The sequence below is a fragment of the Agrilus planipennis genome, unplaced genomic scaffold (assembly GCF_000699045.2).
Source record: "Agrilus planipennis isolate EAB-ADULT unplaced genomic scaffold, Apla_2.0 scaffold351, whole genome shotgun sequence".
NCBI classification, from domain to species: Eukaryota; Metazoa; Arthropoda; class Insecta; order Coleoptera; family Buprestidae; genus Agrilus; species Agrilus planipennis.
Genome location: NW_020439251.1, coordinates 100,434 through 118,706, shown reverse-complemented (window position 1 = coordinate 118,706; position 18,273 = coordinate 100,434). Strand labels below are relative to the sequence as shown.

General features: G+C 35.7%; 1 protein-coding gene across 1 annotated transcript; it reads left to right on the top strand.

Annotated features, from left to right (window-relative positions):
• The first annotated feature begins 13,023 nt into the window (after window positions 1-13,023).
• LOC112905575 (GATA zinc finger domain-containing protein 4-like) lies at window positions 13,024-15,526 on the top strand. Its single transcript, XM_025978252.1, has 2 exons — window positions 13,024-14,561; window positions 14,708-15,526. Exon 1 carries the CDS (start codon window positions 13,132-13,134, stop codon window positions 14,431-14,433), a length of 1,302 nt encoding a protein of 433 aa, XP_025834037.1. The 5' UTR covers window positions 13,024-13,131; the 3' UTR covers window positions 14,434-14,561; window positions 14,708-15,526.
• The last annotated feature ends 2,747 nt before the right edge of the window (window positions 15,527-18,273 follow it).

Here is an 18,273-nt window from a genome sequence, read left to right as displayed (position 1 = left end):
GCCTACCTCTACCCCTCCTAACTCCTGTTTCTGCCTCTAATATGTCTCTGACTAGACCTTCATGCCTGAGAAGGTGTCCTACCAACCTATCTCGCCTATTTNGAGAATATGACAAACCAGTTTAGTGTCCCAATCATTCTTGAAAACTCTCACGAGTAATTCTACAAAACTAGACAGAAGTTTCAACGTAATATCTTTGTTTAGTAAAGTTTGTTTCCTTGATGAATTAAAGCAAAACTTCCCGGAACAATACTCAAGATAATGTCAAACTAGGAAGGGAAGTAATTTATTTCACGTGTGCCTTAAGTAAATTGATGAAGGTGAAACACATGGTTGTCACTCTCTCATTATTATTATTACTACCGCATTTTACATGCAAGGGAATTGTTAGCAAAATTAGAATACAACAATAGCGGCTGTATCTACAGTTGAGACGTGTCAAATTGGCATAGTCTGCAATAAAACGACAGACATTGTAGAAAAGAGATGTCAGGTGGGAATTGCAGCGGACACTATTAAAGAAAAAGGAATAAAATTACACCAATTGATGTGTAACAAAAGAAGACGCATACAAGCAAAACTTGAGTATGTTGTCAGCATTAGATTTTAAAGAAAGTTCAACATTCCCAGGAACTTAAGAAAGCAGACTGTTGAGAATTGATCAATTGACAGCTGACATGACCTAACACAATCTTGACCCTATGCTTATCCCACGCTTACTTTGTTTTATATAGAGTCAAAATTGGTAAGTATGTAAATATGATATTTTGTTTGACAGCGAAAAAAAGCGAAATTGAATGACGAGAAGGAAACGTTCTTCGAATTGTAATCTCAATTAATCAAATGTATTGCGCAACAATCGGTTGATTGTCTTGCGAGAGTTTTGTTAATTCATACAAGTATTGTCAGAATATTCAAAAGGTATGTTAATTTTGTATAAATTCAAACTGTAATTTCGCACTCAAAAGTTGTCGCTACATGCTGTTTTCTTGTACATTGACAGATACCTTTGGAAACTCCAAAATAAAATTCAATAAAACTGTTAACTTTGGACTCAGTTTATTTACAACCAAGAAACCCAAATCCACTAAATAACAACAGGTTATGGGCCCAGAAAAGCTGTAAAAGGGTTTCCTTGGAAGTCGGGACAGGAAAGCAACCGAAAGTAGAGAAAAACAGTCCAGAGTGTCAGAACCGTAGGGCACAGCAAGGCAACGTTGAGCAACGTACACGCAAGTCACTTTAAGTCAGAAAATCGCCACGAAAGATTCAAAATGGATACTGTAAAGTTTCAATTGGAAATGTTAAGTGAAGATAATCAAGGAAATGTCAATTTCATTTCATGGCGATTTAAATTAAACCTAGCACTTAAGAATAAGGGCTTGTACGACATTGTAACAGGTGCAAAGCCCAGACCAGCAAGTGCTGCGTCAGAGGATACCGTTTCAGCTTGGATAAAGAAAGATGTCGAAGCTCAAACGTTGATAGGTTTAAATGTAAACAGTCAGATTGCAAAACTGCCAAAGACATGATAGATAAATTAGTTAGTTTATATGGCTACAAAGACTGATATAACTTTAGAAACTTCCCGAATCAAATTCTTTACCTATGAATACGATAAAAACAAGATTGCAATTGAAAACTGTATGGAGATTTTGGATCTTGCTCAAGAAGTGTCAACTGAAAATGATCCTATGAAGGAAAGCTGGATCATGACGAGGATCACGAGTGTGCTACCGTCAAGACTGGCACATTTCAGAACAGCCTGGGACAATGTGACCGGAGCAACAAAGACCGTGGAGACTCTCATGGAACGATTGAGACTCCAGGACGAGCGACTTAGAGAAACGACGACAAACACAGATGGCAGCACCAATAACGCTCTCATGGCCTGACGTGAGAAACAGGGACAGTCGTCTAACAGCAGACAGGAAGGCTTTTTTGACCACGGCACTCTCAACGGTGGACAATGACATTTCGAAGGACAGGGCAACAGGTATCAGGACTGTGGAGCCAGTCAACACATGACGTCTCATCGAGAGTGGTTTGTTCAACTGGTCGAGTTGGACGAGCCAATTCCAACTGTGATTGGAGACTCAACCAGGCTAGATGGTGTTGCAGTCGGGAACATCGGGATGGAGGCATTTGATGGTCAAAAGTGGTATCCTGTGGTACTGAAGGATGTGATTTACGTGCCAAATTTCAACTTTAATTTATTCTCAGTAAGTCAGATGCTGGACAAGGGATATGTACAGAAGGCAAACGGAAACGAGTCAACGTTTTACAATCAAGATGGCAAGGAAATTGTGGCAATGACAAAACGGAAATGAAATCTTTACAAAATGATGCTCAGGAGAGAAGAAGAGACAAGTTTGATTGTCCAGTCGGTCAAAATTTGGCATGAGAGACTCGCCCATCAAAACGTCAAGTATGTGAGGGACATACGCAAGAGAAAAGGTAGAGAGGAAAGGAAGATTAGCTCAGAATAGGAAAGAGTGGAGGTGCGTGTCCAACCGATCTTAGGAGTGACTATCTTATGATGTTGATGAATCAACATTTTGCTCAAAGAGTGATGCCAACATCGTGGAGCTTTTTTGGAACGTTCTTTAGACCGTGACGGCATTGAATCGTTAGATGTGAAATGATTGGCTAGGACATGATGTCGGTTACTGGAGATTTTAAATTGATTGGTTACGAAGATTAATCACCAACTTAAGGAGGGACCCATTAAAACACCCATTTCGTGGTCCAAGGAGTGGAAGCTCGAGCAACTTGTAAAGCGCATGTTACAAGCACGTTAACAAATAAAGTTATTAAAGAACAAAAAAATTGTAGCACGATTGACTTCAATATTTAACGATAGGTAGAAAATAGTGTATGATAAAAAATTGCATAGTGTCGAAATGCGCTTACCTCTGGGGCGTGAGTGCTACCCTTTCTCAGGGGTAAAAGTTGTTATGGTCAAATAAACAACAGGAACCGATAGAGAGGTTCATTTTAAACAAAAACTGTTGAGTTCCGAGAAAGCAATTAAACCGTTCAAAGAAAACGAGACTTGTCTGGACGGCTGGAGAACGTTACCGAAAGGAGGCAAGGGAGTATAAAAAGGAAGAGACGATCGCCGAAGTAGAGTAGAAATAAATTGACCGTTGCAGAAGGGAATTAAGAAATAAATTGACAGTGATAGAAGTTAAATAAATAGAACAGTGAATAGTAACAGTAGTGTACATAAATAGAATAATTACCGAAGTTTAGTAATAATTTAATAGTGTTTTTAAGTTCAATAATAATAATTAGTGTAAACAACTAGTTTTCTTCTTAAAAGTTAATTTGTTAAACCCACGAACTTTANTTTAATAGTAATTAGTTTAAATAGTTTTCTTCTTAAAATTTAATTTGTTAAATCCACGAACATTACAGTATTTTAAATCCTCCTAGATGTATAACGAAGAAACGAGGAAGTTTAGGTGGAAAACTCATCACACATTTAACACAGTTATGACGAAAAGAATTTAAAAATGATGATCTTACGGAGAAAAAAGTCATGCCGCTCAGTCTCATCGCACTCGCTCATGTACCTATAACACCAGCAATGCCGCATACTGGAAATGCGCTACCTATGTTGAGCAATATTGAGTCGTGTAAATCTGACACTCGATATAAATACTCCTCTGATTTAAACTTTACCAATAATTGTGCATCCATTAGTTTTGTTTAAAAAAAAAAGAGAAATCGTTTCAGTGCAGGTGGAAATGAAATATCAATTTATTCAAAAACTACTAAAGATATGACAATTAATTGACGCCAGTTGATTGCTAGACTAGTCTAATATGGTAAACGGAATTTATCTTTAATATTATTTATTAGTGATACAAGTAATAAGTATCACTGACTAGGGAGTAAAAAGAGCTTAATTAGTGATCTTACCACTGATTACTTTTACTTCCACGACTAGTACTATCCCATCACGGTCAAGAAGTAATTGAGTGGTACGGCCCAATGGCCAACGAAGTGGCGGTAAGTTTCCATTTTTTATTAGGACTAATGAGCCTGGAACTAATTCTATCCCAGAGAGACTTAATGACCAAATGAGACTTAATGGACTTTATGCTGGCCTCCCACAAGTCCTCAAAATGGGGATCAGAAAGAGAGTTGAAAGATCATTCCAACTTCTTTTACAAACATCATCAAAGAGGCGCACTAAGGTCATATTAACACCAAAAAAAGTTAGTGCCCCAATCACCGAACAAGCTACAACAAGGACTCAGTCGCGCTAGGAAATAGCGCAAAGCTGCCAGGAAAACTTCCAACGATAAATCAGAAGCTAGCTCCAAATACGTTCGGATGGTGCGTTTGGCCGACAAGATTCAGAAAATTTGGGCAAATAGGGCATGCATGGTACATTAGTTCTATGACAATCATCTATGATGAGTTCAGGGAATATTTCTGGCAAATTGAACGTCTAACTTTCTATATTGCTTTAGACCAATAGCTAAATTCGTTGCCTCTAATGCTCTACAATAGTCGATCAAAACTTTTTGTAAAGTTTCAAATTTAGGAATTCCAGTTGAAAACGCTGCAACTGTAACTTTTGTACGAGCCAACTAACCAGAGTGAAGTTTCAAAAATCAAGGTACTCATACTGACTAAGAGCTAAAATGTTTTCTGAAAATAGGTTTAACAAATGAGGAATCAGTCTTTCCAGCATTGGCCAATGACTGTTAATAAAATGAGATCGAAACTTGTTCATTTTGGTATCTATCCACGAGCATTTGGTATGCAGCTTCATAATTGTCCGCCAAAAGCGGGAGATGCTTGACATTGTTCAAGGGTTCCCCCTTCAAAGGTGAAATTTAATATTGATATTTCTCTGTGGGTAACAGTGACGCGTTTTTATGAATGAGAGTGTTAAACAAATCTATATTGCTTCAAGCCACCGGGAAAGGTAGGTGAGATTAATTAACAGTCAACACTGTTTCAAATAAATAAAATAAAACTCAAACGCTAGTTTAGCTAATTTAGTTTATTTATAAGTGCCTGAAATAAAATACATCAGGCATTACAAACTAATTTACTAAACATAACTGTGCATCAAAAGAAGAAAAACCGACAAAGACTCAAACATACCATTTGTTCAATACACAGACACGATGCATAATCCACACAGCAAACAAGCAAAGGATAAAGCGGAAACTGAGACTGAATTGGCTCTACACTTCCCTCCCTACTCTCTTACAAACTAGCCAACCCATATCTAAAAAAGTAACCCTAAAGTAACAGACTATCCTGTCTGGTTAAGACAAAAATAATGAAATTTTTACACTCCTCCTTCATTATTTTTGAGCGCACGCTGTCAAATGTCTTACGAGGCAATGTCTTGGTAAGAATGTCAACCGCTGATCAGAACATCCAACGTGCTGCAGTTCAATTCTCCTTCCAATGTGCTCTTTGTTCGGTCCTTGTTAATTGTATATAGTCATTGTGTATAGTCATTGTATATATTTTTGTAATATTAAGAAGACGTGCTTTAAGTTAAATTTTATATTTATATTAGTTTACGATAGTTGTTAGTTTGTACAATTTTTATTATCACTTAGAAGAGATTGATTAAAAGGAATAAATGCTTTTGTTATTACTTTCAGATTATTTGGTGTTTGGTACAATTGTTCGGTCTTTGTTAATTGTATATAGTCATTGTGTATAGTCATTGTATATATTTTTGTAATATTAAGAAGACGTGCTTTAAGTTAAATTTTATATTTATATTAGTTTACGATAGTTGTTAGTTTGCACAAATTTTTATTATCACTTTGAAGGGATTTATTCATAGGCACGTCTGGGAATTTCTTTGAACTGGACATCAACAAACAGGGATGGTTNATATTAGTTTACGGTAGTTGTTAGTTTGTACAAATTTTTATTATCACTTTGAAGAGATTTATTCATAGGCACGTCTGGGAATCTCTTTGAAATGGACATCAACAAATAGGGATGGTTCGCAAAAATTACTTTCAAAAACTTTAGCAAGCACCCACTGTGTCGGCATCTTCTAATTCAAATTTAATATTTTCAGAACCGAATGGGCGTTACTATCTCTGTTTGTCGAAGGGCGTACCTACCCCTCTATATATATATATATATTAACTGTACCAATTCATGAAAGACCAAGACAAGTATTTTAGCGTTTGTAAAACATAGCTCAAGGTGTTGATGTGTTTATTTTGAAACAGCAACACCGAAACACTCTTTAATGAAGTTTCTTGGGAGATCAATGTTCTTTTTACCCTTCGTAATCTTTCCTTCATGGGTGTTTCTGAGCATATGAATAGCAGATTGATTGTCAAGATACAAAGTAGTTTGTTTGTCTGAATTCATGATGTCTAGTTCTCTACTGATGCGACGAATCCAGCAGATGACTTCAATTGAGGACACTGCTGCTTGATATTTCGCTTCTGCGGTCGATGTTTTTGAGCGTACCAAACGATTGGTCGACTACGCATTATAAGGATGCCACTTGTTGAGCGACCAGTTGACTTGTCTCCCCCGTAATCCGAATCTGTGTAAGCTACTAAGTTTTTATGTCCGCAAAAATGGATCCCGCAGTTTGCAGTTCCCTTAAGATAAGTAAAGGCCCGTTTTTTCATTATCCAGTGACCTTCCATGGGTTAACTGCAAAATCTGCTTAGGCAGTTTATAGTGAAGCTAATACGGAGTAGTGAGATTGTTGCCAGAAATAACAAACTTCCGACAACTTCTCTTTAGGGAATAGATACAGATAATGGCTTGTCATTCACAAAGTTTTCTTCTTCTGTCATGATTCCACGTTCAATTGGAGTGGGTGTCGGATTCAAAGAATCGAATCCAAAACGCTACAAGATGTTTTGGATATATTTTGGTTGGTTTATAAAAATTCCTTTATGATTTATTTTTAGGTCCATAAGAAAGTTTATTTCGTACTTTATTGTCAATCGTGACTTCGAATTTCTTGTTCAGCTTATCCATAACTTTTATCATTTCTTCTTAATCTTCACCATCAACAAGCCCATCGTCAAGAAATAATGCGAGAACGATTGTCTTTTTCTGTTTATAGTAAACACAGGGATCACATCTGTTTTGTTGAATCCCACAACCTTTAAAAAGGCTCAGAGTTTCTCATTCCAATTTTTCGGTGCTTGTTTGAGTCCATAAAGACACTTACTGAGTTTGCAGATATGTGACTAGGTACTGTCCTTAAAACCTTCTGGTTGAAACATACGAGGGTGGATTGATAAGTTTCCGGCCTGACCAAGAAAAACAAGGTTTTTAAAAATTTTTTTTTTTTATTTCTCAACATAATCTCCTCCAAGGCTGATACATTTCTCATAGCGGTGTTCCAGTCTATTAATGCCATCTCTATAGACTGATTCGTCAAGCTCCTCAAAATAACCATTTACAGCTTCGATTACTTCTTCATTGTCCGCAAATCTCTTACCGCCAAGCCATTTTTTGAGATTAGGGAACAGAAAATAGTCACTCGGGGCTAGGTCTGGAGAGTAAGGAGGGTGCGGCATCAATTCAAACTTTAGATCGTTGATTTTAGCCGTCGCAACGATTGACGTGTGCGCTGGTGCGTTATCGTGATGAAACAAGATTTTTTTCTTCGCCAGATGAGGTCGTTTAATTTTCACCTCGTGGCTCAAACGTTGCAATAAGTCTGCGTAGTATTGACCAGTGATAGTATTACCCTTTGCAAGGTAATCAATGTATATAATACCTCTTGCATCCCAAAAAACAGTAGCCATAACCTTGTTCGCCGAAAAAATTGTTTTTGCCTTCTTTGGAGTTGGTTCCCCTGGTCCAATCCACTGTTTAGACTGTTCTTTGGTTTCAGGAGTGTAGTGGTGGACCCACGTTTCGTCAACGGTTACGAATCGACGCAAAAATTCGCTTGGATTACGCTTATACAATGACAAATTTGCGGTAGAAATGTTTTTTCGAATCAATTTTTGGTCGACTGTTAGCAAACGCGGCACCCATCTTGCACAGAGCTTTTCCATATGCAAATGTTGGTGCAAAATATGTTGCACACGTTCATATGACATCTTACAGGTCTCAGCTATCTCACGCACTTTCAATCTGCGGTCTCCCAGCACTATTTGATGAATTTTTTCGATCATATCTGGAGTTGTGACCTCAACGGGGCGTCCTGAGCGAGGCCCATCAGAGGTGCTCACACGACCCTTTTTAAACTCGGAAACCCACTGCTTAACGGTTGAATATGACGGGGAGGATGTCCCCAGTGTTGAGTCCATCTCTTTTTTAATTTCCTTCGGCGTTAACCCCTTCAAATAAAAGTATTTGATGACAGCACGATTTTCCTGCTTTTCCATTTTTACGAAAACCACAGAGGCGTCTTGTTCAGCGTGCTGTCAAACCTACACTAGCAAGGAGATCGGGCTGAAACTATAGCTACAAGCTATCCAAGGATGGTACTATAGAATGTCACCTCAAGGTAGGCCTAGTGGCGTCATCTCTTGGTTAGGCCGGAAACTTATCAATCCACCCTCGTATAAATGTCATCTTTGAGGTCTCCGTGAAGAAATTTTGTTTTGACATCAAAGGTCATTAAATGCATGTGGGTGGAGGCTGCAAAACTCAAATTCATGCTCTTCCTGCATGGCTTTGAGCCACTTTTCGTCTTTCAAGGCAGATGAAACAGGGATGTTTAGCACTTCTCCGATCATGGCTACATTTGCGCTTTCATCTAGATCCATCACGTAGTCTGCATATCTTGATGGTACTTTCAAGTTTCGACGATCGCGCAAAATTCTGATCGAAACTTTTCTTTCTTCTGCGTTATCCGATGATGAGTCAAAATTCTCTGAGGCATCAACGTTAATAAACTCATTTATTTCTGTTCTTTTCTGTCAATGTTGAGCTCCATTTTAGTGGATGTATTTCCAGTTTCATAATTTTCATTAAAGATATTTCCAGAGCTGATTACTTTCTTGCTGCATATAAATTCTGAAACTTGGCGAGTCTAGATCATAAACAACAAGCATTCCCTTTTTTGATGAGTCTTTTCTTATATTTTGCACCGCCAGTGATCTTGAAGAAAGAAATAACACTTGCAACCAAAACTTCATAGACTGTTTATCTTTACACGATGACCGAACCCAATTCAGCTGCACACTTTCCTTTCTCGGAACTAGTTCCAGTTTGGTTAATTTTAAATACAGCATAATTTACTACTTCAGCCCACAGGTTTTCATTAAGATTATTTGCATGGAGAACTGATCGTGCTAATTCAACAACGGTGCGCATTTCTCTTTCGATTCTGCCATTTTGTTGAGTTGTATAGGCGTTTGACTTACTGTGAAATACCCCAATATCTTCCAAAAGTTTCTTTACATCGGTGTTGATTATTTCTTTTCCGTTGTCTGACCGAAGGATCCTAACTTTCCGACCAAACTGATTTTCAACCATTTTCATCCAGTTTTTCATGCCATGTTTTGATGGAAGTAGCTACCATATATTTGCCAGACTTTTCCCGACGAAGCAGCATGGTATACAATTTCTTTTTATTTTCAGAAATTGCTAGAATTTTTTCTGTCTCGACAGTTTTAAAAAGAGATTGACTTGCATCAGCACTTTGCTTTTATCCTTTGTCCAACATTTAACTGATTGAAAACAAATTAAAAGTTAGCTTGGGTAAGAGTAATACATCTTCCAAAACCACTTATTTGAATTCTTCCCATCACACGCTTCCACTTCGACATTTCCCTACCCCTACCCCTTCAAGTTCTGTAGCATTACCCATAAGAAATTTTGTTGGTTCGTCAAATTTGATGTAATTAGTTAACCACTGTTTTTCAATAGTCATGTGCTGAGTGGCTGTACAGTCTTAGTACCAGGCTCTTGAATTTTTGGATTTCCGAGCGTTATGATCTATTTTCGCAGGTGATAAGCCGATGATGATAAATGCATGATCTATTCTAGTCTCTTTCAGTTCTGACCTATGGATGCTGCTGCTTCCTCGAGGGCAGTCAAATAACGTTTGTCGGTTATTGTTTTCAAAAGAATTATGAATATTTTTTGTTGCGTCATAAGCTGGTCCAAAAGCAACCTTTACATTTGCAGTTGTGGTGCATGCTTCCTGTAGTAAATCTCGCACACCTTGGAGACGAGCAATACATTGTTTTGTAAATAAAATCGTTTTCTCTGTTGTATATGATACGATAAAAGTTCCAACAAAAGAGTTTTTAAAAAGTTCTTTATTTTAGAAGTACAAAATAATAATTATCAAGCCTAGTCTGAAGCTATAATGATTTATGTTTTCATAAAAGAATACAATATTGATAATTTGTCTACTAAGCATTTCTAAATAAAAAGATATCTAGCTATAAGTATGAGAAAATATTGTCCTTTAAAAGAGTAGTTGTATTTAGCATGTAACACCTCCCCTTTGAGATAGAAAGTTATTCTTGTAATTAATTTTCCAAGGATGTCGGAGTCTTGTACTGTCTTCTAGATGTAATGACCGGTGAATTTCGGGGTGAAACCTCCCTTATATAGCTTATTGGGTTAGAAGTTGATGATGTCTGATACCGGACCACAGGTTCTTCTCTAGCTGTAGTGTTGTAGTTGACAATTCGTAAACAATGACCTGGATGACAAATCGGATTTGGTCTACAGAATTTGAAACATCCTGGGAAACAACAATAAACCCAACAAACGAATAGTAATATTGATGTAATTGCAGCCAAAGTGGTCAACCATATATTTTTGAAAATTTTCTTTTTTCTTCGGTATCGATTTTGCTCTTTCAAATAAATAGCTATAATTATGGTAAAATAGTATCCTTGAAAAGAGCTGTCGTATTTAGCATGTAACGTATAACAAGAGACCGGTTTATATTAGTTTCAAAAGACCGAGTTCCCAGCCCGTACCGTCGACCGTCCCCAATATGGACTGTGTTCGCAGAAAAAGCTAAGTGATGCTATGATAAAGAAATACTTTAGTTTTCAAGCACACGAAGCTGCTTTACATACGCACCAAATACGTATGTAATTAAATATTCTACTAAACGCAATCAAACTGCAATCTAAGACACTATGAACGCAAACTAATTTTCTAATCAAAACAACAAATTTATCAAATTAAATCGCAAAACCCTATCCGGCCTGAAGGACCTAATGTTTGTGTACCGTAGAGGAGATAAAATTTACCCGCTTGCCAGGTAACACATGGATTACGAAGAATATACTCAAATGGACTGTATGGACTATGGAGCAATAATTTTTTGGGCTTCTAATCCCACAGGCAGTTACTAATGGCACTATGGCGTGGCAATCTCGTCACTCTACATGGTCAATTTGCAAATTGTATGTGTCATAACTTGACTAGCTCACACGGTTCCCACCAGGATAGTGAATGCGCTTTAATTTCTCGCGGAATGTAAAGGACAAGGAACAAATGCAAAGAGTAAAACAACTACGAAAGAAATTGAGCCAAATAAAATCTCCTCACACTTAATCAAATTCGAAAAGGAAAATAAAATATCCAGTTTAAACATTATTAAATTGTAAATTTTTCATGAAAGGCATCATCATTTGATTAATTATTAACATTATTATTTAAGCCACTTACGCAGGTATGCACAAGGGAGGATTTGTCAACAGAGAATGAAATGTAAATTTAAAGGTTTTATTACCTATTTCATACATTACAGAAGAAGCACAAGTAAAAATAAACATACTTACTATTTCTTCCCCTCTTACATTTAATTGTTGGAAGTAAAGCTACAATAATAGTTGTAAAAATGTATTCTTCTAAAAATTTAAGCGACGTTTCGTCTTCTTATACGGAACTTTTTCAAGGCTACAATAAACTGGATTAGACTACATCGTATTACTACCCGCATCTGCGTTTTTGGATGTAATTATACAGTACAATTATATTGGGGTACACAAAATTAATTGTAAGAAAGTAGATAAGTACATCTGAAAAAAATATAATGTACTGCAATCCATGTTATTGTAGCCTTCAAAAACCCAGTGTGGGAAAGCGAAACATCGTTTGAGTTTTCCCAACATGAAACTTTTGCAACCCCTATCGTGACTTTGTCTTCAACAATAATAAATGTAAATTTCACGTATGTGTTAATTTACAATTGTTTGTAGTTTGCACATAATTTTATTGTATTGAGTTAAACGACTTACAGGCATCTGTAAAAGCCTTTCTAGATGCGAATCCGAGGCCAACTGCTTTTATAAACAATAATCCAGGAATACATAGGTGTTCGGTCTAGTTATGATATCTAAAATACTTAGTAACAATTATAAGACGCAACGTCAGCATGCAACGCATGTAAGAATAGTAATCTTTTCAGGGAATTGCATTGTTCTGATATTAATTAGCTTACTAAGATATTGAATAAGAAATGTAATGTTAATAATTGTGATTAATTAAAATCAGTTGTTGTTCCACTGTTAACCTGTTAACATCTTGATTGAATTATAATTAACGCACATAGTGTATTATTGTTTTCTTTCAACGGGGCAGCAGCTCATGTTTTTCTTAGCCAGTCGAATTTCAATCTTAAAAATAAAAAGCGTTTTTAAAAAGTAAATTCGGCGGCAGAAAACATTAACTGGCGCAGTCTTGCGGATTTTCAAAGACTTTTTCGGTGTTGCATTTGCGTTCGTGTGCGCGTGGAAGAAATCCCAAAATCACTAGCACCCCGAAAAACGAGAAGATCAACGAACCAACAAGGGTCTTCCGACCGACCAAAATCAAAGGGACCAGGAACCGAAGGAGGTCTTCCAACCCATCGAGGCTCTGAGAAGCAACCACCTCAACCCCCTGCAAAAACACACAAAGGGACCAGGAACCGAAGGAGGTCTTCCAACTCATAGAAGCTCTGAGAAGCAACCACCTCAACCCCCTGCAAAACACACCAAAAGGGATCAGGAACCGCAGGAAGTCTTCCAACTCATCGCAGCTCTGAGAAGTAACTACCTCAACCCCCTGCAAACAACGCAACTTCAAAGTAAGTGATCAATTTTGTTTATCTTTCAAAAAGTGTAAAGTGCATCGAAATATTAAGAAGAAACCAACGTAATTAATATAAGTTAGATTTAGCAATTTTACATGTCTGTAGAAATCTTAGATTTAGAGGATTTAAATCAGTCTATTAACTCAATTAGAATAAGCGACGTATTTAACACAAACGAAACAATTATGCCGAACCAAAATACAGAGTCATTAATTAGTGCAGCTAGAAATTATGGTGAGATTTTACCTAAATTTGAGGGAAAGAGTAGTAATTTAGAGACTTTCATTCTTAGGGTAGATAGCTTTTACCAAAAATATGGTAATACTGCAGATGTAACACTAAACGAGTATGTATATTGTTTGATTTGTAACAAATTAACAGGAGAAGCTAGCGATTTTGTAACTTGTAGACCAGATATTAACACTTGGATATTACTCAAGGAAGCTCTTAGACATAAATTTGGCGATTTTACTGATCGTAAGATCTTATCACATCAATTTAAAATGCTAAAAATTAAACAAGATGAAAATTTGGTAGAATTCATAGAAAGAATTAGGTCAGTACAGACAAGATTAGACATTAAAACACAGTCAGATTCAGCTTTAACTCGAGAACAAAAACAAATTCATAAGGAAATCAATGAACAAACAGCTTTAGAGGTGTTATATAATAACAGCCCAGCAATGTTACAAACTATAATGGACGTTAGGGAACACGCAACGCTTTCAGCGGCAACTAATACAGTTCTAAATTTCATCACAAAACATCCTCCCGAAAAGCAAAAGACTAATATTTCCCCAAAGGTTCACATTAACCAACCGATTAACAACCAATTCCAAAACCAAAACTTCACCCGAACTTCCCAAAATAATTCATTTGTAAATCGTGGGAATGTAGCACAAAATACATCGCGAAATAATTTCACAAATCAACCAAGAATGCAATCATTCCAACAAAGAAACTATAACCCAAACACACAAAATAATTACACATCAAGAAGTACATCTCAAAATCAGAATAATTTTAGACAATTAAACCAAAACACGAGTAGAGTAAACAATGCTCCAATTACAAGAAACACCCAAAATTTACCACCAGATAATAGTTTAAGATCAAGCACATTTCAACGTACAGCTTTTAAAAATTGGCGTCAACCGCGCATAAATTGCACGGAAGTTGAACCAGTAGATTACGAAAATCAAAATTATTGTGAGGACGAAAATTACTATGAAAATCAGAATTATTGCGAGGAAACCAACCCCGAATATTTCCCAGAGGACTACTATAATTGTAATAATACGGAAGAAATTAATTCAGTAGGTTGTAATAATGAACAATTAAACCAAGATCATGTAGATGTCGTAAATTTTCAACCACCTGCCTCGGACAACAATTAAATAATAGCTTTTTAACAAATTTCAATAGTTTTAGCACGTTACCATGCATAATGTTACAGATAGGAGAAAACACTCATTTAAAAATTCTTGTAGACACTGGCGCTACAAATTCACTAATTAATCCTAAGGTAGCTTATAATTATTTTCAGGACTATATTTATAAAGAATACTTTTTACTTAGAACTATAATGACGGAAACAACACATAACGAATGTCTTAACGTAGATCTATTCCAGGAAGAGCAAAATTTACAAATTCATTAATTAATCCTAAGGTAGCTTATAATTATTTTCAGGACTATATTTATAAAGAATACTTTTTACTTAGAACTATAATGACGGAAACGACACACAACGAATGTCTTAATGTAGATTTATTCCAGGAAGAGCAAAATTTAAAATTTCTCTTAGTTCAATTTCATAAGGACTTTGATATCCTTTTAGGATCAGATAATTTGGAAATTATGAATGCGAAAATAGACTACGAGATAGGGTCAATAGTATTAAATAATGTTATTCATCCTTTAACGCGTTATGACACTCAAATTGCAACAAAATTAGAGAAAAAGAAATTTTCAGTACCAATAAGAAAAGGACCGATATTAGTACCTCAACAAGAAGTAAATGGCGTAATAATCCCAGAAACATTAACAACCGCAGATAATTATCACTGCGAAGTTCCAATTTTTGGCATATCAAAAACAAAAACCCCAACAAAGACAAAGATTAAAGCACGACATATAAACCAAAGCGAACTAGACGTTTGTAGTATGTTTACAGCTAAACCATGTAAAAACGCGACAAGTACACTTCCTTTAGATTTATCTCATTTACCACAAAACGAAAATGGAGTAGTTAGAAACTTATGTGAAGAATATAAGGATATCTTTTATAAAGAAAATGACGTATTAACATTCACCAATACAGTTAGGCACAAAATACCTTTAAATTCAGAAATTCCAGTTTACGTAAAACCTTATAGATTTCCACAAGTGCAACGCAACGAGATAGATAGACAGGTTGAAGAATTAAAAAGACAGAACATCATCACGGAGAGTGAATCCCCATATAATTCACCAATATTTTTAGTACCCAAAAAACCAGATAAGAACGGAAAGGTCAACTGGCGTATGGTAGTAGACTTTAGGAAGTTGAACGAAAAAACTATAGAGGACAAATACCCTATACCAAATATTGCGAACATTTTAGATCTTTTAGGCAATTCCAGTTATTTTTCTAAATTAGACTTGAAAAGCGGCTATCATCAGATCGAGATAGAACCAGCAGATAGGGCAAAAACAGCATTTTCAACAGAACGCGGACATTGGCACTTTCTAAGAATGCCATTCGGACTTAGAAACGCACCTGCTTGTTTCGCTAGGGTAATGAACAGCGTATTACAAGGATTAATTAACAAAATTTGTCTCGTTTACCTCGATGACATAATTATTTTAGGAAATAGTTTTCAGGAACATGTAAAGAACATACAAACAGTTTTTGACAGACTTAGACAACATAACTTTAAAATACAGCTAGAGAAATCAGAATTCTGCTTACGCGAAATTGAATACTTAGGACATCTTATAACGACCGACGGTATCAAGCCAAACCCGAAATTAGTGGAAAAAATTAAGAAAGTTCAATTACCTACAACTATTAAACAGATTAAGTCATTCATCGGATTGTCAGGATACTATAGGAGATTCATAAAGAATTATGCAGCTATTACTAAACCTTTAACTTCATGTTTAAAAAAGAACTCAAAGATCGAACACACACCCGAATTCATTAATGCCTTTAACACTATTAAGAAAATTATTAGTAACCCCCCAATATTAATTTATCCAGACTTTAACAAACCGTTCAATGTGACTTGCGACGCTTCAAATTTTGGCTTAGGAGCAGTACTTTCTCAAGGTCCTATCGGACAAGACAAACCAATCATGTATATAAGTCGAACATTAAGCAAAACAGAAATAAATTATTCAACTATCGAGAAAGAATGCCTTGCAATCATTTGGGCCACAAAATTATTTAGACCTTACATTTATGGACAAAAGTTTAACATAATTACCGACCACAAGCCTCTTCAGTGGTTATTCAATCTAAAAGAACCAAATTCAAAATTAATAAGATGGAGACTGAAATTAGAGGAACATGACTATAACATAATTTATCGCAAAGGAAAAAACAACACAAATGCTGATTTCTTATCACGTATAGACGAGAACCCAGTCGAAATTGCAGATGACTTATTATCTATGTTCAACAACCCAGGTGATGTAAATATACGAGAACCAATCGAACCCAGTGATCTAGACGAATATCTTTTTATTAATGACAATGTTAAAACAGGAACAGATAAAAATAGCGAATCTTTACCACAGTCTAAAATTAAAATACTTTCGGACATTCAAGTTAAACCACCTAATAAGGAACCTAATATTCAAACTCCACATTTAGATAGGAAAGAACAACCTATGTTAGAAAGCATCACACAGCATTCACAGGCCGAAAACACAAATGCCACATTACCATTGACAGACAAGCCATTAAATCAATTTAATAATCAATTTACTTTTTCATTTTTTAATAAACCTGCTATAAATAGAATATCATCTTTTAACAAAACTAGGTATTTAATTAAGATAACGACAACAAACTATGCTAACGAAATCATAAATACACTCAAAGAATATGCCAATCCAAACGTGATAAACGCAATTTACACCCAAAATAAAGATCTTTACGAAGAAATAGCTTGTTTAATTAACCAAAATTTCGATAGTAGTATAAGATTTGTATACACAGATAGATTACTTAAAGACGTTTCAGAGCCACAAATTCAGAGGAACATTCTAAATCAATATCATGTACCAGATCACCGCGGAGCGCAAGAACTTGCTTTAGAGATAGAAAGAAAATTTTATTGGCCGAATATCTTAAAAGATTGCCAAAATTACGTAAATCAGTGTAACACATGTCAACAAGCAAAGTATGAGAGACACCCAGTAAAATATAAACTAAGACTAACACCAACAGCTAAGGTTCCATTTGAAACAGTTTTTATTGATATCTTCTCTCTTAATAAACGTAAATATCTTACCGCATTTGATTCCTTTTCTAAATATTTCATGTATCAGTCATTAAATTCAATGAATTACCCAGATTTAGTAGAAGCATATATAACCTTATTCGCTCATTACAAAATGCCAAAACTTTTAATAGCCGATAACCAGTTCAATAATTCTTTATTTATCGAAATGTTAAAAATGCATAAAGTACAACATCATTTCATTACAGCAATGCACCCAAATAGCAATGGTCAAATAGAACGGGCGCATAGTACCATTATTGAAATAATTAAAACAATTACATCGTCAAAAAATAAAATCTTAGCCTTAAATCCTTTCGAAAACGCAGTAATCATTTACAATAGAACGATTCATTCGCAGACCGATTATAAGCCAACAGAACTACTATTTGGACATTTAGATAATAACGACCTTCTAGAAGTTTTTGATGCTAATCATTATCATGAATATACATCAGAAGCATATGACAGAATTAAACAATTGTACGAAACGGTAAATAGTACGGAAATAGGTAAGAAAGGGAAAAACATCGCGTATCATAACGCTAGACGTCAAGATTTTAGAGATTATGATACAGGGCAATCAATTTACCTAAAGACACCACAGCGCGATAAAAGGGCACCGCGATATAGAAAAGAAATCGTAAAAACCAATTTAGAGGATAAAGTTATAACAGAGAAAGACAAAATATATCACAAACAGGAACTAAAACCATCTAGGGAAATAACATCAAAGACGTTTGTTAC